This window comes from Elaeis guineensis, chromosome 3, assembly GCF_000442705.2.
Source record: "Elaeis guineensis isolate ETL-2024a chromosome 3, EG11, whole genome shotgun sequence".
Classification (NCBI taxonomy): Eukaryota; Viridiplantae; Streptophyta; class Magnoliopsida; order Arecales; family Arecaceae; genus Elaeis; species Elaeis guineensis.
Window position 1 is genome coordinate 76,130,039 of NC_025995.2, and position 23,595 is coordinate 76,153,633.

Consider the following 23,595-nt stretch of genomic DNA (forward strand, 5'->3'; position numbering starts at 1 on the left):
ATGGTGAATGGAACACTGTATAAAGGCTGAGTTAGTGCCTGTCACGGATCTAATTTGAGACGTCAGTGTAATTAACTATTGCTATGACACAATCAGACTGAGCTGACAAAAATTTTGACATCTCTAATCTACCATATCTTGCCATACATAGTGATAACTTTGGAGAATCCATGCATCATTGAGCCCTCCAATTGTTTTCCTCGGTTGTTAACCATGTGAAATCCCTTAACAATGCTCTTAACATATTCTTTTCCTTCAAAGAACTAACTAATTTTTCTACCAAACAAAAAAAGAACTAACTAATTTATCTTAATGTAATCACTTTCTTAAGGGTCCCAACATAATAGTCTAAACCATACTCTCTTGCATTTATTTTTCTTGAATGTACATCAATAGTCTCTCACTCATACCCCTTAATTTGCATCTCTTGGTCAAAGGAATGAGCATCTGAAAGCATCTACCAAAACGGAGCAAAATTTGTTTTTGACCAATGGGCTTTGGGTGCTGCACTTGATGCCACTCAAATTAGTTTATGGGGCTTTTATTTTTGTTGCTATTGAGCAGAAAATCCAAGAGAAAAAAAAAAAAAAAAAAAACAAAAAGAGTTCAGCCTCGGATCTCAGAGTCAGAGACCCATCCGGCTTGCAACAGCAGTGTAGGTGACAAGATGGTGCTGCAGCTAAGGGAACATTTTCTGAGTGTCAGGGCAACTAGCATGTGCGTTAACATACCAAGGATCATTAAACGGTTCCTTTTTTTTGTACTCTCAGAGCAACTCCATTCCTAACAAAATGAATCAACTGAAGACAAATAGCTTTTCTTACCAAAAAAAAAGACAAATAGCTTTTCCTTTTTTTTTTTGAGAAATCTGATGCTACAAAAGCCAGCAGTTTAAATATTGACGGTTGCCATAACCTCGGTGATACTTTTATCAAAGGCTTGAAATGTCAAAATGATATTAGCAAGTATGAAGAACTTTAAAGCTGATACAGAAAATGTTGCTGAAATAGAAAATTTCTGATCTCGTGTAACAGAAAAACCAAAAGCTGTTACAAGACTAATATTTACAACAATGTTAAGCCAAGCCACAGTTAGATCTTCAATCAAACTAGCTACACCAAACATTCATCCACATCAAGTAATTTTCTTATGACACTCGAGCAATCTATTTTGAAGTATTAGCTCACCATGCCAAGCTAATGTGAAGTCCATACACCACCAGTCAATTTTTGGCACCATGACTGCATCTGCAAAAACTGCACTTCATTCTTTGGCAATCTTTATACACAAACAAGAAGAGACAGTCAAACAGGTCAGGTTGATTTTAGTTCTTCACAGAATATCACTGCCCTTGAGAATGTTGTACTTGCAAAGTGGGCAGGTTGCATTGATCCGAAGCCATTTGATAATGCACGTGGAATGGAAATGATGGTTGCATGGAAGTGCATGGAGTTCGGTTCCATCTTCATATGGCATCAGACAAACACAGCACTCCTAAAAGGGGAGGGGTATCAGACACATCAAAATCCGACTGAAATCACACTGTTTCAAATGTAACAGAGATAATAGAATATCCTATCCTTCGCGAGGATTGCCGAAATCCGCACCACAATAGTAATCTCATTCAAGCAAAACTACATTGTTGTTAGTAGAATTTGCGAGATGATAGGATTTGAGGTTCAAATACATGATCATCTGTCACACATTAGTCCTAACAGCTCCTGAAGTACACATTATGAACTTATAGACACATGACTATAATTAAATAATAACAAAACTGAAAAGGTGTAGATGGTTATACAAAGTGCAAGAGGCCACAAAATATGCTCCAATACAAGAAAAATTGTCCAGAAGGGGCAAAAATCAGAATGTTTTATAGTAAAGTTGGCCAATTAGCAATGCAGGTTAGTAAATTAAAAACTGCAGCACATGATCAGTGTAAGAAACTTCAGATATGAAATATATTCGTGGCATATGATTAATACAGAAATAAGGGATAATCCCTGAAGTTTGCCAAATGGACATAAGTATCCTGGTTTGACTTGCAAGAAAGCTGTAGATTAACAAAGTCATAATCAAGTTACCATGAATTGTACTTGACAAGATGGAGAATCCTATGTGAGCGCCAATTAACATCTACATGTCTCCCTAATCAAAGAGTCAAGTAGCAGTGCCTACTGGTCCATACCAGCCATAAAGCACTGTACTAGCAAGGTACCACTAAATGTGTGGTACATCATCCTGTTTTTGCTGTGCCAGCACTAAGAAGCATGCTGGTTTCATACCATACCATACTAATAAGGTACTCCCACAGGTATGGGTACTTTGATTCTTTCTTTATTACACATTTCTCCTGTAAGAAACAACAAAAGAGTTGCTTCTTGAAAGAAAAAAAAAGACAGATTGTCTTCTCAGTAACTTAACAAAAGTCCGAAATTTGAAGGGATAGATTGGGATAAAGTGACCAGTCTCTGAAAGACTACAACCTCCCAGCCAAATTTCCAATCTAATCTACATCTATACAACTGAACTCTGATGGCCAACTTCTGGGATAGTGAACAATAAATGTTTAATCGGAAAAACAAAAAAAAATCAAGTGACTTGACACAAAAATTCATTGCTGAAGTCTATCATCATCTACATTTGCACCTACAGTGATTCAATAGATTTTAAATTGAAATTATAAGCCCTGGACAAAGTTCACAACATGGAAAAGGAAGCTCAAGATTCATTGCTTGTAGGATCAAGATCACATACAGCTAAATGCCTGATAAGATAACAGCTTCACTGGCCAGAATGAACATTTTAATTGACGGCCATACCAGACACAAAGTTGATCATATTGGACCTTGCCTCTCTACAACAAGCTCTTAATCAAGCTTGACATTAATTGGTGTTTTTCAGCCTCTCAGAAATGCCTGAGCTCAAGATTAAAGTTACAAAGATGATCACATGATTTACAAACAGAAATGGCTGTGTAAAGACAGGGTTGACTGCCCCCACCCATATGGTCTCAGACAGAGCCAGGTCCAAACCGTCGAACCCACGAGACACCATGCGGAACCTACTAGAGCTTGGCTCATATCCACCACAAGCTCTTAGACATGTCTGACCTTCATTGGCATTTTTCAGCCTTCAAAATAAATGCTTGAACTATAGGTCTAAAATTGTAAAGCCAATTAAACCTCATAAAGTCATTCTTGTAATAGAAATACACAATTACAGCTAAGAACCTCCATGAGTACATGTTAGATTAAATTATGTCTCATACACCAATATGTCAAAATCTGAAGCTTGAACATTCTTTGTTTGATGAATCACATATATAAGAATATTCAAATCAAATATGAATATTGGCTGCAGTTTGGGTGCCCAATTTAACAAATTGATTTATTGGATCATTCTCCTCTGCCAGCAAAACTTGACTTTATGTGAGCAGTAAATGTGACAGAACCACATCCAAACTCTTAACATGAATACCAAATGTCAAAGTCCAAGATATGCCTGTATTAATCTCAATTGAGCCTCTTTCTAACTTCACTTGGTACTCATTTGCTCTATCTAGATCAGCAAAATCCACATATATGCTCCTCTACTTCGTTCTTTTTTTACATTAATTATCTATATTGATAGCCTATATGGTTAACAATTTCGTGTTTCTAGCATTAAAACAAAGGTTTTGCCACGGTGCTCCAAAGCCCTTTTTAGTCTTCTTATTGTTAGTCTTTTCCTAACCATCCAATTCAGGATAGACGGCACTGAGTTGTCCATCCACAATCAGTTGTAACCAGCCATTTGTGTGGCTAGTGTGGTAAATAATTCAAATTGTGGAGGTGATTTGAAAATGAAAAGTTGACTAGATGCAGCAAATAATTAGAAATTTAGGGGTATTTTTGGAAATTGCTTATTTTGGAAGCCGCTTCTCCTTCGTTCTTTCCCTTTCCTTCCCAATTTTTTCTCCTTCGCCTCCGACCGCCATGGCCTCCTATCCCCTCACCGCTTCGACTACCACCGATCAAGCCCCACCCCTCCCCCGTTGCCTCAACTACCTCCTCGATCTCCGACCGGTGATCAAGCTTCACCCACCTCTGCTCCTTTTTCTCCTCCGATAGCTACAATCGCTTCTTCCTCGCCGCCTCCTTCTCGATCTCTGGTCGGTGATCAAGCCCCACCCCACACCACCTCCTTCGTCGGCTAGTGTGATCAAGCCCTGCCCACCTCCTTCTCGATCTCTGATCGGCGATCAAGCCCCACCCACCTCCGCTCCTTTTTCTCCTCCGACAGCTACAACCGCTTCTTCCTCGCCGCCTCCTCGATCTCTGGTCGGTGATCAAGCCCCACCCCACACCACCTCCTTCATCGGCCAGTGTGATCAAGCCCTGCCCAGCCCTCTTCTTTTCTCCTTTGCCTCCGATTGCTGTGCCATCTCGACTACCTCCGATCAAGTCCCACCCCTCCCCCACCACTTTGATCACACCATTGTGGCCACCTCTCTCCACCCCATCTTGACTGCCTCCTCCAAATCCGACCACCCTCTAATTCCAATTCTGACAGCCTGAAACTCGATAAGTGGCCCGAGTGCAGGAGATGTGGGTGAAGGGGGGTGGCGGCAGGCAATGGTGGGGAGATGGGTGGTAAGAAGAAAATTACATAGGGTTAAAAAATAATAAATTATTATTTTTAGAAAAAATAATAAAATATTATTTTTAGAAGAAATAATAAAATATAAGAAAAGGAGAGTGGTGGACCTGATGGTGGTCTAATTCCTTAAATATCCTTTATAATAAAATATTATAAAGGAGTACCATGGCAAAACCCTTAAAACAATTAGGTTAATTCAATCATTGTTACCCATCATAATCATTATTTAATATTGCTTTTACATAACTTTTCAGAGGACACAAGTTTAATGACTAGGAAATCTGTATGATTTTTATTATCTATTTTAAGTGTTTTAATGATTTAGTTGTCCATGCATGACATATAGATTTCCAAGCAACTAGAATTATTCCACCACTAGATTAAGCAAGAATATAGTCATCATGGAGAATTTCCTAGCAGAAGATCTTCAATAGTTTTCATTATTCTTATTACTCATGGCAATCTTTGTTTAGCATTTGGTAGGCTTGCAAGAATAGCATCTTTACTTTCAAGGTGATGACAAGAATAATCCCTATGTACTTGATTATAGTTTCACAAATTTTGCTCCTTGGAAAGTGAAGCAAGAGACCTCATATATCTTCATCTTTTGCTTGATTACTCAAACCTTGTGGAACAATGCAGTTGATCTATGCATATTTAGAATTCAAAAAATCTAATTATTTCTTCGCTTGAAAACCAGGATCGCTAACTCGGAATTGGATCCTATGCCGGCAGGCCAGTGGTACGAGTCAGTATACCCCCATACTGGAACGTATTAAGCCCGAACTGATATGAAAGTAGGGCATAAACCAGGGAGGAAAAGAGAGAGAGAGGGGGGAGAGAGGGAAGAAACAGGAGGTCAACAGAGATGCCTGCAATGGCCACCGAAGGGCCACTAAGGCCTCCCAGGCTCCGTGAGAGAAACAGAGAAAAGAGAGACAGAGAGAGGGGAAGAGAGGGGATAGGAGATAAGGGATGGCAACAGAAAGGCCATTGAAGGGCCATCGGATGGCCCAACCCCCCCTATGGCTGTTGCGAATTTGAAACAGAAACGGAGCCCCTATTTCGTCAGATTTTTTTAAAAATCCGATACACAGTGAAACTAGCAACTCATTGCTACTTAAGTGAAGCTGAATGAAGCTAGCAATGGGTGCTGAGTGAAGCCAGCAAACCCATTGCCGGCTTCACTGAGGATCGGATTTTTTTAAAAAAGCCGACAAAATAGGGACGAAGCCCTTATTGCAAACCCACGACAACCATGAGGGATTTTGGGCCGCCCGACAGCCACCTGTCAGCCCTCCAGCGGCCTCTCCCTCCTCTCCCCTCCCTTCTCCTCGCTTTCTATCTCTCTCTCTCTTTTCAGTTTCTCTTGCGGAGGACCATAGAGATCTGAAGGCTTGGCGGCCCTCCAGCAGCCTCAACAGGCCACCGTCGGCCTTTCCCTCTTCTTTCCTCCCTACCTCTCTTCCTCTCTTTCCTTCTCCCTCATTCCGTTTTCACCAGTGTTCCAAATCGGACTCCCGAACCGCATCGGTTAGCCGCCAGCATGGTTCGACATGCCCCAAACTATCTGGTTCGATGAACCCTACTGGGCAATTTGAAATGCAATGTTGAGATGGATACAAACTGTCTCAACCTCCTCAATGCCTGGCCAGGGTAAATCCATTCAGCTAAATAAAACATAAAAAATAATAGATAGAAATTGTTAGAATAGTTGCAAAATAGAAAAAGATCAGTAAATTTTTATAAATATAATTCAATAGATGAGCCTCCATAATATGTTTTACACAAGTAACATAGGTATGGATTTCACATATGCTGTACTACCTTATGAAGATGCATATATTAGTTTGATGTCTAATTTAATACTAAATTCTAATTTAGTACTAACATAAATGGAAAATATTGCACTTCTACCAAAATCACTCAAATAAATACCCTTGGATTGCTGTTTCCTTATCTAGCATGTTCATAATAATTAGACTTTTCCTAATTTTGTATCTTTAAAATAACAATTTATGGTATCAGATAATTTCATATGATACAAAGGAAAACGAAATAATATGTCATGATGATAAGCAATAGCATGCTCCACAAACAAAAATTTTTAGACCTCGTAAATGAGGTTCAATGCTGTGGTTTTACCACCTCCTCTCATGAAAATAGTTTAAAAATGGAGCTGCAGAAAGCAGCAATCATGAGCTAATCTCAAGCATCCTATTAGTGTCCTTTTCTAGGAAAGGTAGCTGAACAAGTCCCTGAGACCTTAGGGTTTTTAAATGATAAGTGTGCAGGCCAACTGTTCATTACACAGTGATTGATTGCAGTTGCCTAAGAAAAGCCTAGAAGATGGATTTAAGAAAAGGGGATAAAAAGACCCTTAAACACTGTTGACAGGATCAAATTGTAAATCCTCTTGTTAGCTCAACAGGTTCTCAAGCATGCCAAAATTTTTATACCATGTCCAGCAGTGCGAGTATTTTAGGTTTTCCCCTTCTTTTGGAGAAACATGATCTAATTGAAACCAAAGACACGCTCAACTACAGTAAACAGGCCATCATTTTTTAACATCTTATCACAGACATTTTGCTAAAATTATTGGTTGGAAAGAAAATACTAATATTTCCAAAAAAAAAAAAATCCAACCTGCTTGATTTCGATTGTCTAGGCTATGGAGCTAGCAGGTTGGTAGCTACCCATTGTACAGAGATTGATGACCACTAGTCCATTTATGTACACGTCTGGGGTTCTCTTCTTTTAAGTGGCTAGTGTCAGTTCTTGTATAAGTTTCCATTTTTCTGTAGCGGGTATTAATTCTTTGTCTATTGTCTTCTATCTTGTCATTGTATGGGATGGGACCCGTTCTTTGTATGTAGCCCTTGACTTCTGGCTCCTTTTTTGTTTTGCATGTCCATGCCTTTGATTAATACTTTTCCCTTTATTCTAAATAAAAAAAAAAAAAAAATAGAGAAGAACAATCAATGCCTTTCCCTACCAATGTCCTTTCTTTTAATCTGCACATATGACCTTGGATTATGGTTTCAGTCACATAGCAAGGAATGGAAGGAAAGCTGCGGGATGCTTTGGTTAATTCAAATCATGGTTACCCATGATAGTCATTATTTGGTACTGCTTCTACACTTCTTTTCAAAGGACCCAAGTTTAATGACTAGGTAACAAGTGTGAATTTTATTATCAAGTTTTAAGTGTTTGGATGACTAAGTTGGTCCTGCACAACAAGTAGATTTTCAAGTGACCCTAATTATTCCACCACTAGACTAAGCAAGAAAATAGCCATCATGATGAACTTCCTAGCAGAAGATTTGTGACAGTTTTCATTATTCTGACTACTTGTCAATCTTTGTTTAGCATTTGATAGGTTTGTGAGCATAGCATCATTACTTACAAGATGACTAGAATAATAATCTCTATGTGTTTGATTATATTTTACAAATTTTGTTCTGGAAAGAAAAGCAAGAGGCATCATCTATCTTCATCTTTTGCTTGATTACTCAAACCTCTTGGAAAGATGCAGCTGATAAGTACAAACTTAAAATTCAAAGAAACCTATTTGAAATGCGATTCCAAGATGGATACAGACTGTTTTGACCTCCTTTAAGCCAGGTTTGGGTGAATCCATTCAGCTAAATAAAGCAAACAGAATAAAAGATGGAAATCAGTTTGAATTTAAGTTGAAAAATAGGAAAAAGATCTATAAATATTTATAAATATACTTAAATAGGTGAGCCTTATTACAACCATCATATGTTTTAGACAAGTAGCACAGATAAGGATTTCATATATGCTGTACTCCCTCATGAAGTTACATATAAATTTAAAGTCTAATTTAATATAGTTGGAAACATGTTACATTCACACTAAAATCACTTGACTAAACAACCTTAGATATCTGTTTCCTTATTTAATATGTCCCTAATAATTTGACTTTTTCATAATTTTGATTCTTTAAAATAACACTTTATGGTATCAGATAATTTCATATGATAAAGAGGAAAACAAAATCAAATGCCATGATAATAAGCAATAGCATGCTCCAGAAACAAAATTTTAGATCTTGTAGGGTATCATGGAATTACCCATTCTCTCATAAATGAAGATGAAAAACAGCAATCAAGAGGCTGGTTCTCAAGCATCCTATTAATGTCCTTCTCTAGGTAAGGTAGTTGAAAATAAACTTCGAGTCCCTGAGACCTTAGTTTTTAATTGACGAGTATGCTGGCCAACTATTCATTATGCAGAGAGAGATTGGTTTGCAGTTGCCTAAGAAAAGCCTAGGTGATTGATTTGCAGTTGCCTAAGAAAAGCCTAGGTGATTCCTTTAAAAAAGGAAAATAAATAACTTTAAACCCTGCTGACAGGATCAAATTGTAAACCCTATTGTTAGCTCAATGGGTTCTCAAGCGTGCCAAAACTTTTATACCGTCTCTAGAGGTGCAAGTATCATAGGTTCCCTCTTCTTTTGGAAAAACATGATCTAGTCAACCAAAAACACCCCCAACTACAGTAAAATCAGACCATTATTTTTTTGAACAGCTTATCACAGACCCTGTAATAAAATTATTGGTTGGAAAGACAATACTGATATTTAAAGAAAAAAATTATACCCCACTAGATTTTGATTGTCTAAAGTATGAAGCTAGCAGATAGGTAGCCACCCATTGTAAAGAGATTGATGAGTACTAGTCCATCTATGCACATGTCGTTGGTTCTCTTCCTTTAAGTAGCTAATTTGCTCTATACTTGTATGAGTTTCCATTTTTCTTTGGAGGATATTAATTCTTTAAATCATAATGAAGACAAACCCAGGGAAGCACAAGGTTGTCCTAGTCAAACAACAAACATACCACCATGATGCAAATGGTGGAACCACTGAAAAAAGAAAAGGAAGAAAGCTAATCACAGGACATTCAATGGGCTGTTTATTTAAATATAATACAAAGAGTGTCTATACAGACAGTTAAACATGAAGAATAAACAAAGACTAACAAATGACAATGCTAAGAGTATACATTCAAGAGGATCCAAATGTTAAGAAATAGAAGAGGAAAATACAAATTGAAGGTCAATATAAGTAGAGGATGCTTTACATAAAATTGATGCAGGAAGGGCTTAAAGGTCATGTGAGATACTCATGGGAAATGTAGTCATTTATGGGAATACCTTGGCTGATCAAGGAACCACAACATCATCTCATAGAAATTACTTCAAAAAAGGATAATTCTTATACAACCCCCTCATGCTTTTAGGATTTTTCAGAAAACTCCTTACCTTTTCGTTTCCTCCAAATCAGCCTAGCGATTAGTCATGGGATTATTATCCTCCTGTCTCTAATCCATCACAACTAATGACTGAAACCATCCAGCCGTCATGTGATTACTGACTTCTCCCTCTGATTTTGTGACAACGTGAGACTGCCTGCTCTCACACACCCAATCTCACCTGTTTTATCTAATTGAAGGAGAAAGCACCAGCACTCAGACCTCCCACCCATTCCCGACCCCTTCTTGTCTCATCACCCATATCCTTATTCTCCATATGTCAATGTAACTAGGGAAAAAGAGAGAAGGGGAGATAAATGGGGCAGTGCTTTGGATGACCAAAAAGCTCCAATACTTTTTCTCCTCTCTTTCTCACTTCCCTTTTAAGTCCAAATTCATCAAGCCATCAACTATCATAATGGACTCTTCCAGTCAGTAGCAACAAAAACACTTCATGGACTATGCTCTTTACTGACTCCACCTTTCCACAGCGCTGGAAGCAGTCATGCATAGAATCAAAATATGATCTCATGCAGTTAAATCAATTTGTTTCAGAACCAAGCTATGATCCTTCTTATAAAAGTGCTGAATTGATCATGAAGTTGAAATTGAGTATGATGGAAATCAATTCAGATCATTGATGAATATTAACCACACATGCTGGTATATAGAAGAAAGTGATATGAAAAAGCCTGTCAATATGGAACAGTTCTTATCTAGGACACAGGAATTGGAAAGGGAAAAGCATGGAACTGCAAATCACTGAATAAAACATTGAAGCAACCTATTGGATCTTGGGCTCTTCATTCTCAGAGTTGCCTTTAACTGCAAATCCATGCCTTTGATTAATACCTTTCCCTTTATTAAAAAAAAAGGAAAAGAAAATTAAAAAAGAACAATCAATGACTTTCCCTACCAATCTCCTTTCTTCTAATCTGCATATATGAACTTGGATCATGGTTTCAGTCACATAGCAAGGAAGGGAAGGAAAGCAGCAGGATGGTTTGGTCTCCTGGGTTAGAGCAAAGAAAAGCAGGGAGGAGAAGTGGCAGGGCATGAGTTGTGGCAAAATCATTAATGACGGAAAGCAGTTGTTATACAGTAATTGGGTGGACATTGTTAAAGAATTAAGACATAAGCATTTTGTAGGGAATAATATAATGGGAGTCTACAATAAATCATGAAAGCACAGGGTTTCATATAAAAGATCCCTTGTAACACAATAAGAACAACACAAGGGAAAGAACAATCTTGCTAATGTAATGTTTCTCATCCATGTCTAATTTGAAAACCTAACACTATGTTTTCGAAAGTTTGGGAAATACATAAATATTCAAAGTCGCTACCAACAGAAGCTTTTGTAACACAAGTACCAAATTGAGCTTCAAGAAGTGGTAGATGGTACCACCAGAGTTTCACAAGAGGAGAAAAAAAAAAGATTCATGTTGCAGGGGTTACTGAGCCTCAATACCAAGAAAATACTTGTAAAGGTCTTTAAACGAGTTACTAACAAGAAATAGAAATACGACAAACAAGATACCAATAGAAACATGTCAAATGAGAATTTTGGCCTAAACTTCCATGTAACATGGTAGAACAAAGAAATATTATGAAAGACATGAAGCCTTACCGCATCCTCATGTAGCAAAACACGTTCACTTGTTGAAATTCCACTGTTATTTACAATTGGAACCATTAATCCTTCTTCAGTTGTCTTTGGCCCATTGACACAAGGCTCAGCATATCTATATCTCTGAAGAATGCTAATATCAGCATCTGATGCACCTTGCTGTTTATTCACAACAAAATAAATGAAAATAAGTAGCCACCATGAGCTCTTTCGAATCACTTCTTTATTTGTTGACTATCAAATCCTCCAACTCTTACCTGGCCTGCCACAGCATAAAGAATTGCAATAATGCACGGCAAGCAACAGCAAAGTGCAATCCCAATAATACAGGCCAAAGCCACACAAAAGATGGCAAAGAAGACATCAAACGCTAGGAAAACTACGGTCAACCTGTGAAAGTCGTGGTGAAAAAAGGTAGACTGTTAGGAAGTAATTGCATATGCAAAAAACCGACTGTTTTTGAAAGGCAATCAAGCCCTATTGGCTGCATTCAAAAGCCAGAAAATTCATTGATGAAAACAAAACTTTGGGTGGGTTCGGGGGCGGGGGCGTGAGAGGGGCGCGTGGAGGGGAGGCGCAGAGCGGAAGGTGTAGGTGATTGAATTGTGGCATTTAGTTGCCTTTTCATTTAGGTGATGATCAGCATCTTGATCATATATGAAAGATTAAAAAAAAAAAAAATCTTCAATTCAATTAAAATTAATTATTGATAGGGGGAATTGTAAGAATAAGCGGATACAACTTATTGGGCTCGCTTATTTCAACAGAAGGAAATTTGGTGCTGCCATCAACATCCAAAATTCAGCATAAATAGAGAGTGAGAAAATATATTTAATCTTTGTACTTAATAAAAATTCATCAAAAATGTGACCCCCATATAGGTCATTCTGGGGAAAGAACGAAAAAATGGTCATTATCATATAAAAACTTCAAAAAAACTTAATTACCATCCCAAATAAAATATATAAGAAACATTGAGAAACTTTAAACTTTTAGGAAACTTAGCACGCTATACGAAGATTTAGCAGGTTTCTGATCCAAAAGCTAAATAAGCATCATAAAACAATCTTGAGAGGGTGGTCTCTCAATAATGGCTGCTAGGAGGTGTCAATTTCTTCAGTCACCAGGCTGTAGGGCTCAGGACCAGAATCCTAGCTGATGGTCAGTGGACATCCTAAAAGCTTACGATATTGGTGATTATTGGTGCATAAAAATTAAACTAGATAATTGGTATCTCAAAAAAGGGAAAAAGGGATTTTTCAAGATAAACATTAAGCTTACCAGTAAAGCCTTGGAGCATTTTGCAAGAGACTTTCACCACCAGAAACCACCCAATAGAAGCCAATAATCCACCACAAAAATGATGCCATGGTATTAAGAGATTCACATCGTTTTGCAGCACTGGCACCAATCACCATCACTCATTAGAATTATATTTTTCAAAGGCAAAGAATTAATATATATTTGAAACACATAAAGCCTAAAATATTTTGCTCAAACAAGAAGAAAAAAAATGTTGAATGGGTTGACTGAGATTCCAGAGAGATTTACTCTCTTTTGTTAATTGATATAGAGAATACAAGTACAGCATTCTCTTCCAAGGGAAAAGACCTAAACAATTCATGAAATGATTACATCATACATATCAACATATTATTTTACTCAGATTTTAAATGCCACAAGGGCAATGTTGAGTTTATCAAACAACACGACACCACATATTGCAGCAAATCACTGTAAGATGTAACAAAATTCATCACTGACATGTCAAACAAATTGTTTCTACATGCCAATAACTCGAGCATCATTTTGTGTTATGCATGATTATTGACACAATAATATAGTAAAGGTTGCATAATAGCCTATTTTAATAAATGGTCAGTCCCATATTTCCATGTTGCATAACATATGCTGCAAAAATGATCAGCATGTGCCATCACAAAATTAATTGCATACAAAATTAAATCCACCCAAACTCAATTACATCAATCTGGTGAATTTGCTTGCTGTTTCTCTTTCCCAAACCACTCCCTTTGTGTGCGCGCATGAGAGAGAGAGAGGGGGGGGGGGAGTTGAAACTAAATTGATCTAGGACTTTTTTTATTCCAACTGCATGATTTATTCATTGTTCCCTGTAAGATCAATAGATTGCAGTAAATAAGGTGACAAATGGGTACATATGATTTCTCTTCCAAAAGATTATAAAGTCAGTCCCAATCAATCTTTCAGACTGGGCTGAGCTTAACTAATATTGGGGTTAGCTTGATGAGCAACTTAATAATATCTTTCTGTGATATTATTCAAAAGTACAAACAGTTCTTATAGAGCCAAATAACTTAACAATATTTTTTTATATCTTCAAATATAAAATATTTATAGATTCCCATAGATTGAAAAATATACATCTTCTATCTCGTCTGATAAATGAACTTATACAGATTAGCCTGTTATATCACTGATAATGAGCAAATTTTCTGATTATAAATGGCCTCAAAACAAGAAAATAAGAAAAGGTAGCAAAACTAGTCAGCCTCAAAACAAGAAAATAAGAAAAGGAAGCAAAACTAGTCATGTTTGGGCTATGACAGGCCCAAGCCTTAAAAGCAATTACAGGATTGTGCTCATGCTTGAATGATTACACTCAAGGCATGATGGCAAGCAATCTTTTCCTTTCTTTGGTTTTATGCATGCATCTATGTTTCATTCAGGAAGAAAGAGTTACTCATAAGTTCTAAATCAGGAGAATACATTCCAGGCTTTGCTAATTAAATCTCAAGGAGCAAGATGACTTAATTTCATACGTACAAAGCAAGATATTTATAATAAAGAGGCATGCTCTATTTGTGAGAGGCCACATTAAGAAAATGTGTTGCATCAGATTATTATACAGTTTGCCTCAAGCTACATAGAAAATGTGGGAACCCATATAGGAAGAATAAAAAGCATGTGCGTGATGAAATCATGATCGTTACATTGCCTTCTCTTTAGACCTCCACCAACTTGTCCTTTGAGGCCTTAGGTCAAGAAATTTAATATGATTTGTATTGAGGTTGCTGAAAAGATCAGCTATTCCAGATTTTCCAAAGTTTTATATTAGTCACTTGGTTGGCACAAATATTAGAACTCATCCAAAAGAAAAAACGATAATTGTCTGAGCTTCTAAAAGAAAAGCCTTAGTAGGGTAAAGAGGCCTTTATATAAACCACCTATCCTCCAAAACCAAAACACTATTCATCATGTGGAACTTCTCAATGGGAAACTGCTACATAGGGACACAAAGAATTTGAGGTATGGTAAACAATCATACCAAGAGCATGCATGCCACAGGCACAAAGCATTAGTAATCATTCTAACCAGATGACAACAAACTATACTAGAAAATATCTTAAGTGTCAATGGAATTCCACAAATAATGGCAAATTTATTCATTAACAAGATTAGAGATGAACTATCTTTGACTTTCTTTTAAGTAAACAATTTTTATTATAAATGGAAATCACCAGATGGCCTCACACAATCATTTAATTGAACAAAAGCACTTGCATCCAAATATTAAAGGCATAAAAATTTTATAACATAATATTAAATTACATTATCAAAAATATTGTCAAATTTGAGAATAACACATCAAAAAAAAAAAAAAAAGATAAAGTGGCAAACCAAACATAACATAAACTCTATTTACATTGAACATTTTTTAAAAAAAAAAAACAAACCAAGTACTTCAATTAATATCATAACCTAATTAAACCTACACAAAAAGGTCATTGCATAGATATATTGGCACTTATAAATAAAAACAAGGAAATGAAATGTGTTAAATAGTTTGGTATTAAGGCTCAGTTGAGTAGAAAAACATCTTAAATAATAACTAGTTAGTAGACAAATAAATATATAAACATATAAATATAACAAATTTCCTCATTTGTAATTGCATTCACAGAATGCAGCAGCTTTTCCAAACGTCAAAAAAATTGTGTTTATATAAGGTCCAGATTTCAAGGTCATAATTTTTTCTTCATAAGTAGCTTTTCAGGGCCCTTCTTTAGCTACAAATGAAAGACAAGGTGCATGATAGACAACTGATACTTGCCATGAAAATATTAAAAAATAATGTCAATGACTAAATTTAGCAATAATTATTTCTGTCGTATATGTTGGATCAATAAATTGTGGTGCCTTTTTCCAGATAACCATATTTCTTCTAACATAAAATCTTTTCAAGTAAAGCATGAAATATAAAATCTTTTTTCTTTTCTTTTCTTTTTTTTTTTAGAAAAAGAGGGGAAATCCCCACCTGAAAGCCCTAAAACATAAATATGAAATATAAAACCAATAAATTCAACTCCTGAACAAACAGTGATTAAGTAAATGGAGTATGAATACCTACCTTTTTGTGCAATAATGGTTCAAAAGTTTGACAACAATGGATTAAGAATAGTGTTTTATCTGTTTGATATGACTACAATTTACAATCATAAAACGCAAAATCAACTTCCCCTTGTAGTTTTGGAAATTCTGCATTTGAACATAATCACTTAGTTAATTGTATTGATCTCTAATATATAAGACCCCAAATTCAAAGAAAGCCTATTTCGGCCCCCATACATTAATTGCTTTTTTCATTCCAATATGTCTTTCTTTAATCATCACGTATTTGGTCATATTTTTCTGAATTTTGATATATTGAATTTCATTCAAATGTTCTAGTATTTATATCAATGCCTTCTGACAATATATAAGATTCAAAAGATGAAAATAATTAATTTGAAGATGCATGGAAATAACAATTTTCCATAGAAATATTAGAAGAAACATTATGAATGTGTTGTAAAAATATAATCTAAAACTTGCATCAAGTTACATTTACAGTGCGCATATGCATCTTTTACAACTCCACACAAAAGTACTTCCATTGTCATTTAACCAAATGAACATGGTTTTAGAAAAGATGACCGCCTAGATGGTCTGCTTAGGCAGAGCCATCTAGGCACCTATCTAAGCATTTTGCGTCATGTTTGAGTATGTATAAGTATGTATAATCAGATTAATTTGTAACTTAGCATTGGATGGTGCCAGTTTGATAGTGACTGTTGACTTAATACATCTTATTTGATAAGTTATTTTCATTATTATACTATAGCTATATCTTCAGGTTTCTCCCTTCATATTATTTAGTATTAACTTATTATTGTTGGGCCACCTCAACTCTAGTGTGCCAACCAAGGCACCCACCTAGCACCTAGGTGCTAGGCAAGCCCCAGGCCGCCTCTTTGCTGCCCACAGTTTTTAAGAACATTGTAAATGATTGTTAATGTGTTTAGATCCAATATCTTATCAAGAAAGTATTGCACATAAATAGTTTAACAATAACATAAAATCAAATATCTTCTAGTTAGCCTTGGCAATTTCTAACCTCTACAAAACCTATCCAAATTTAACGGCTTTAAGGCTTTTGTAATTGGATTAGGTGTAGATAAGGTTTTAAACCTTGTGAGATGAAGATGTCCCGATTTCTCCATGAAATGAGATGCGCTGCTGCCCCACCCCATCCCAGCAACATTCCTGATCATACATTCAAGTAGATATTCTCTGTCTCTCTCTCCTTCTTCTTAACTTTCTTTTTTCTTTTTTATCTTTTTCTTTCCTTCTTTTTCTTTTTTCTTTCCTTTCTTTCCTTCTTTTCTTCTACCTTCATTTCTTTCCATTTTTTTCTTTTTCTTATCCCTTCTTTGATTTCTTTTTCCCTTTTTCTTCTTCTTTCTCTTTCCTTTCTTCCTTCTTTCCTTTCTTTCTTTTTTTCTCCTGTTCTTTCTTTCCTTCCACCTTTTCCTTTTCTTCATCTCTCCTTTCTTTTATTTCTTTCCTCTTTCTTCTTCTTCCCCCACATGGATGGGTTTTAGAGTTTTGACCCATCCTGATCCTATTTTCTCATAGGAATGGGCTGGGACAGGACGGCCGGGATGCCATCCATCCTTTCAGAACCTAAAATCTTGGGTTTAGGTTACCTAAAATCAAGTCAATTATCACTGAGTGAGGTTCACATTTAGACCCCAGACTTAATGAGTCACCATGGATTGGACAAGCCCTTAAAACACAGCCCTAAAATCCCTAGAATAGTGACAATAGTGTTGTAGGTTATGGACTCGTCAAGGTTTGGTGTGCATGATTACAAAGGTTGAGCAGTTCATGGTTAAGAAAAAAACAAAAAAAGTATCCAAGAGAAAAGTGGCAAGGATAATGCATTCAGAATTTATGACATTCTCTTCTCCAAATTAATTTTCTCTGCTTTCTCTCTCATTGTATTTGAATGCCTACCTTAGATTCCTCTCACTGTTCCTATTTTCTTCTCCTTTTTTAAGTGGATGTCTGACAAGAAAAAAAAGACTTTATTAACTCAGCAGCCTAGGAACAGGTCTATATTTCCAATCCAAGTATAGATGGCTCAGGTATGGATATAGTTTTTTTTTTTTCCTCCAATATAACCTGAAACTGCCACTAAGATTATGGTTCAAAAAAGATGACTACAACTACATGATCAATCAGAAGACAAATAAGGAACAAAATTTAACATTTCTGTCAGCATACTTTCTAGGATTTAAATGCCTCCATATGATATTAAGTGCTTGTATTCTATGAACAAATTAGGTGACCCCAATTAGTTTGGGATTAGGGCTTAGTTGATTTGAGTTGAGCATATTCTATGAACAAATGAAGTTAAAGAAGTGATTAAATGAAATGCCGAAATCTCAAATATAATCCTGGACTTTGATAACAAACAAGTAGTTTCATGACCATACAAATTGTAAACCTAACAAATAGATCAAAGCATGATGCCTGAAACTTTCAATTATTATACGAAAGGAAACTAACAGATTTTTTACTTAATTATTATTCATCAAGATTAGCTATTTGGTTTCTTGAATTTATTTTTTCCATATCTTTTTTAAGTTGAAGGATTTGAATCTGATTTTAGAAGAATGGAATGATCCAGAAGAAATGCCATGATATGTTGACCCTAAGCAACCCCAAAAGATCATCTGTTTTAGTTATACATAATATCAATTTCATAACTGCTAATATCCATTGTCTAACTCAACTTTCATCTATAGGTATGTTAACAACTGCAAAATTTTTTATGAAGATGAAGTTGCAGCCTAGAAATATTGGACCCGATATTAGAAAATCTGAATTCGGTGATGCACAGTAATTGTTTTAAAAAAAAGAAAAGCATCATGGAACTCAAATATCTATACCATTTTTTATCTCATGTCTCAATAGTTAATTAACACACACTGGCCTGCTTATTTTAATTTTAGGAGAAAGTCTGCACAATATCTGTTCACAAGAATGGAATGAAGTGTTTGCGCTAAGGAGTTCAAGATTTCGTGAGATTAATTTCCTTTAAATAAAGTTTCACTAAGTTTGCATATTTACATTTTTCAAAGTATTATTTTATAATTTATAAAAATTTCATATTTCTAATAATAATAGTAGTAGTACTATAGTAGTAATAACTCATATGCTTTGGATTTGTTCGATGACGTTGTGGCTAGTAGATGTCCATATATAAGAAAATATCTTTATTAAAAAAATAAATAGTTTATTCATAGAAACCTTCAGATCATAAACATCATCAGACTATCAATTTTTCTTAAATCCATTACATGCATCAGTAATATATATCCAAACCCAAAGGTCCCATCATACAACTAACCATTACAAAATAAAATCCTCTCCAAGTATTTCCTAACAATAAGGGATGTCCAGAATTCAACAGATCTTTGTCCATACTCAATCTCCTTAGTGTGATCTATCTAGACTTTGCAGAGCCTCGAGTTCCCATACCAACAAGCATACTATTGATTAGGGAACACTAGCTCAAATACCAATTTTCCCATAAAGGAAGATGTTTCAACAAAACAAGAAGAAGCAGAATAACTGCATTTGGAACATCTAGTCAGAGACTTCTATCTAGGGTGCCACACTTTGAAATCTCTTGAGAAAGTCACTCCAAACCAGATTCCTAAGTTTTTGCTTTTTATTTTTTTCTAAAAGATTCACTGACCCGAATCTGTGCCAAATCTGCTCCCATACCTGCTCCAGCTTCAGGTACTAAGATTTAATAAACTCATAGAAAGTCCTAATCAACAGGAACTGAAAAGAATGGGAACACAAGCTATTCAGTCATTTCTAATACAGAGGTTTAGATCAACCTTCTTCACAGTCATCTCAGCAAATTCTAAGCAAGAGCAAGACATAATCTGATTGACATAATTAGACATAATTTTGCTGAAGATCGGACAACATTTCATGTTGAAGTAAATGGCCAGTATATGATAAATATTTAAGGCATTAGTTTCTTTGATTTACATTCAGTCAATTACTGCTAGTTTAAAGATTTTTCCAGATTGTTTTAGTCATATTTATGGATCTTAAACAAATGTTGAGCTTGTCTATCAAACGACAAGTCTCGAGCTTTAGGCAGAAACTTCTGCTCAAAAGACTTGAGTGGATTAAGGAACTTGCCACCATGCTAAGTGTCCTTCATATTATCTTCTTGCCCTTTCATTCGTTCTTACCTCTGCATATTCCTCTCATACATTTGTTCATAATTCCTCAACATTTAAATCATGGAAGTGGGTCTAGTTTGTGAAAGTATATCAAAAATCCCAAAACATTTAATCTCCACAACATCAATACAAAATAAAATTATCATTCTATAAACTAATAATACCATGTAACTCAAGCTCCAAACTACATCTGATACACTTTCATCCAACACTATAAGACTCTGTCCATTACCTGGGCACAGGGTGCAGTCATTGAATTCAAATATAGATATTTCTCTCCTATGCCACCTCACATCTAATCTAAGAAAATAGTTCTCTTCCTCAATAAGAGAATAAAGGGCAAATGGAAGTGAGTCCCATTCTTTCAAAATATCAAGCACTTAGACTGTTGACCTGATGAACAACTCCTTACAAACTCCTACATTATATACAACTCCAGACCACCTCCCAGTCATCAAAAATCCTCCCCATTTGTGCATCGGATTTCATCAAACCATATCCCCCAAATTTCCAACCCTCAAAACCCAATCACTACTGAGGACTTTGATTACTCAAAAATTCCCATGCAATACTGAGTGCTTCCGTATCATCACCATTCCTTCTCCCCCGCATCCCAAACCCCAACGTCCCCCACAAACACCCCACCCCACACGCCCCGCGCCGCCGCAGCCCCACACCTCCCACACCACCCCCCCCCCCCCCACCCCCCGGCCTCGCCCCACCTTTCCCTTTTCCCCTTTTCTAGAATAATAATAATAATCATATAGCACAACTGAGCACAAAATTCAATCTTTCCTCTCTACTTGAAACCTCCCTTATTTTGGTATAGGCCAGAGGTCAACACTAGACTCTAAGAACCAATTTCTCCCTTGTACCACCTAAAATTCTAACATAACATCTCAGCTCTTTATCTCATTAAAAAAAAAAAAAAAAAGGAAAAAGAGAAAACCCAAGAGAAATCAGCCATAGACTTTCATATAAAAGAAATAACCAATATCAGATAACAATAATTTTTCTATAACTGAACTTTTAACCACCAACTTGAAAACCCCGACTCTCAGGATAAAGAACCAAAAGATCACACCTTTCTTGAAAAGCTCAACAAATTTTAGCTCAAAAATGAATCTGCCCCTACCTAGACTGCTGGCTTCTCCCCGTTCCGCCCTCCTCCCCATCCTCCTCGCTGTCCCCGGCATCAGAGTCCGACCGCGCCCTCTCAACACCGCCACGCTCCTCCACCCCGAGCCGCCGCGCGCTCCGCCGCCGGTACTCCGTCCAGACCAGCGCCACGTGGACCAGGCACTGGACCGCGTACCCCGCGATCCAGAGCCGGACCCGCGTGTTGGGCTGCTCGTCGATGGTGGCTCCCAGCACGGCGACGGACACGGCGACAAAGGCCAGATTCCACGCGATGTCGAGCGCCACCACCGGCCGTGAATACGCCCAGTCGGCGCGCCGCTCCTCCAGCTGGAGCGCGGCCGTCTCGCGCACCAGCATCGAGGACCCCCGCTGGCCCAACGCCTGCCCCAGAGTGGCCGCCAGCCAGCTCGTCCGGGCCGGCTCCCGGGACGGCCGGAGCAGCGGCTCCGGGGACACTGTCTCTGTCGAACCCTCTCCTTCCATCCCCCGCCCCCTCTTTCTCCCTCGGGACTTCTTTGGCCTCTCTCTTCCTGTCTTTTGGTGAGGAGCTCGGGAAGTTGCTCGCTCTCTCTCTCTCTCCCCCCCCGAGAGAGAGGAATTGCGGATAGGATTGCGGTAGAGAGGGACTTGGAATTTTCCTTTTAACTTTTTGAATGTTCGCAATTCCACGAATAAGTTAACTAATTTCTGTGTTTGGACTGGGCAGCGATGGGATGCCGACTTATATCTGCAGCGCATCCGATATGGAGGACCAAATATCGCAATTTTTCGAAATATTAGTAGAGTTGGTTGTGACTATATATTTTTCTGTTAAGATTTTGAGTTGGTGGGGTACTAGGTTAGACAAACCTAGGACTCAGCAGTATATTTAGTATCAGCGAACAGTCTTTTCGGCTAATGGTGTGTAGTCTTGGTGTTTATGTGGGACCTACGTGTCGTGGACATTATAAGTGGGTGTTAGTGATTAGGGGAGAAGGCTGTGTGCGTTTTATGAGGGATTGGGGATGTCTGTTGCGCTGTTGGTTTAATCGTCTGGTGACATGGATAATAACGATTTTTTTTTTTTTTTTGATAGAAGACATGAATGATGGTAACTAGTGGTTGATACCAAGGACAGTGGGCCTCACGGTTGTAGACTCAAACAGTGGCTAACGGGACCGCGAAAGGCCACCAGCTTCCAGAGTCCCAGACTACAGCTACAGCAAAAAACCCTGGTGGAAAGCATGTTGAGGCCAGCTAAAACGGCTGGTCCATCAACAGTAGTAGGTCATTCACGTGCATGCTCGTTTGGCTCTTCAGATGCTATCATGTATCAAATCAAGGTTAGATGAGCTCCAAGCTGAAGAGATGGGCAGGTGAGAACGGTCGGTTGTGGCTACGTTCGAATGAAGAAATATGCTTAAGGATCGATCTGAAAACAAGAAAGAAAGTCCACACCAAAGAATTACCAGAATTTGTCCAATAAGACACTCTGATGTATGAGTCAAGCAGGGATCTTGAGAAAAATGGTGGAGATTTAATAAAGAACAAGAGCAATAATGAGAGCATGTCACTGTCGAGTAAGACATAAGTGCACCTTAATTGCTCGGTAACCACCGATGCGTTACGTATGCTGCTGGGCTTAATTATGTATAATTGTTGCCTGCTGAAGAGGATTTGAATGGCTTTATGGTGCCTTTAACAGTGGCCATTTGGCGAGCTATTATTGGTCGAACGGATAATATTAGTGGAGGTCAGATGTAAGACATATCACAAATAATTAGTATAATCTAAGGAATGAAGGTTATAAGACATTGAAGGTTCTCTTTTCTCCTATATCATTATGAGAGAGATTTTCCATTTCCTCCCTCAAGAATGACAATGTATACTTGGTAAATGTATGAACAAGCATTGGAAGATACATAGAAGAACAAATGAAAAAACAACAAAACATTTTCTAGTAAGAAAAATTGGAGATTTAGACTACCCAATTGAGTTATTGCTTTGAGGACCCAAGATCTATTTTTGGTACAATTAAAAATCATTTTCAAAAGATATTTCCCATAAGTTTTCTAAATAAAAGTATCTTCTTGAAAATAATTTGGAATTAAGAATTACTCGTTTACTTATGGATTTAATGTATTTAAAATACAAAGAGCAAGCTCGCAAGAGTAGAAATTATAATTTTTTTAAAAAAAGGTATGGAAAATGAAGGTTCATTAGAACTTAAAATGTTGAAATTCTCTTATGTTTTCCTTTTATAGATAAATAAAAAAAAAAGTGTTTCTTTCCTTTGTCGAAAAAAGTAAAGTTACTTTGATAAAATGCAAAGCATCGAATGCAAAGAAAGAAA

General features: G+C 37.0%; 1 protein-coding gene across 2 annotated transcripts; it reads right to left on the reverse strand.

Annotated features, from left to right (window-relative positions):
* Window positions 1-996: 996 nt before the first annotated feature.
* Window positions 997-21,871, reverse strand: LOC105033994 (E3 ubiquitin protein ligase RIE1). 2 transcript variants are annotated; one of them, XM_073253826.1, is made up of 6 exons: window positions 21,259-21,871; window positions 12,832-12,951; window positions 11,808-11,940; window positions 11,551-11,709; window positions 8,252-8,285; window positions 997-1,494 (listed from the first exon to the last, which is right to left on the reverse strand). In XM_073253826.1, the coding sequence occupies exons 1-6, from the start codon at window positions 21,744-21,746 to the stop codon at window positions 1,466-1,468; spliced, it is 963 nt and encodes a 320-aa protein (XP_073109927.1). In that variant the 5' UTR covers window positions 21,747-21,871; the 3' UTR covers window positions 997-1,465. The 2 variants fall into 2 exon arrangements, with proteins under 2 accessions (XP_073109927.1, XP_073109926.1); XM_073253825.1 differs by lacking the exon at window positions 8,252-8,285.
* Window positions 21,872-23,595: the final 1,724 nt, after the last annotated feature.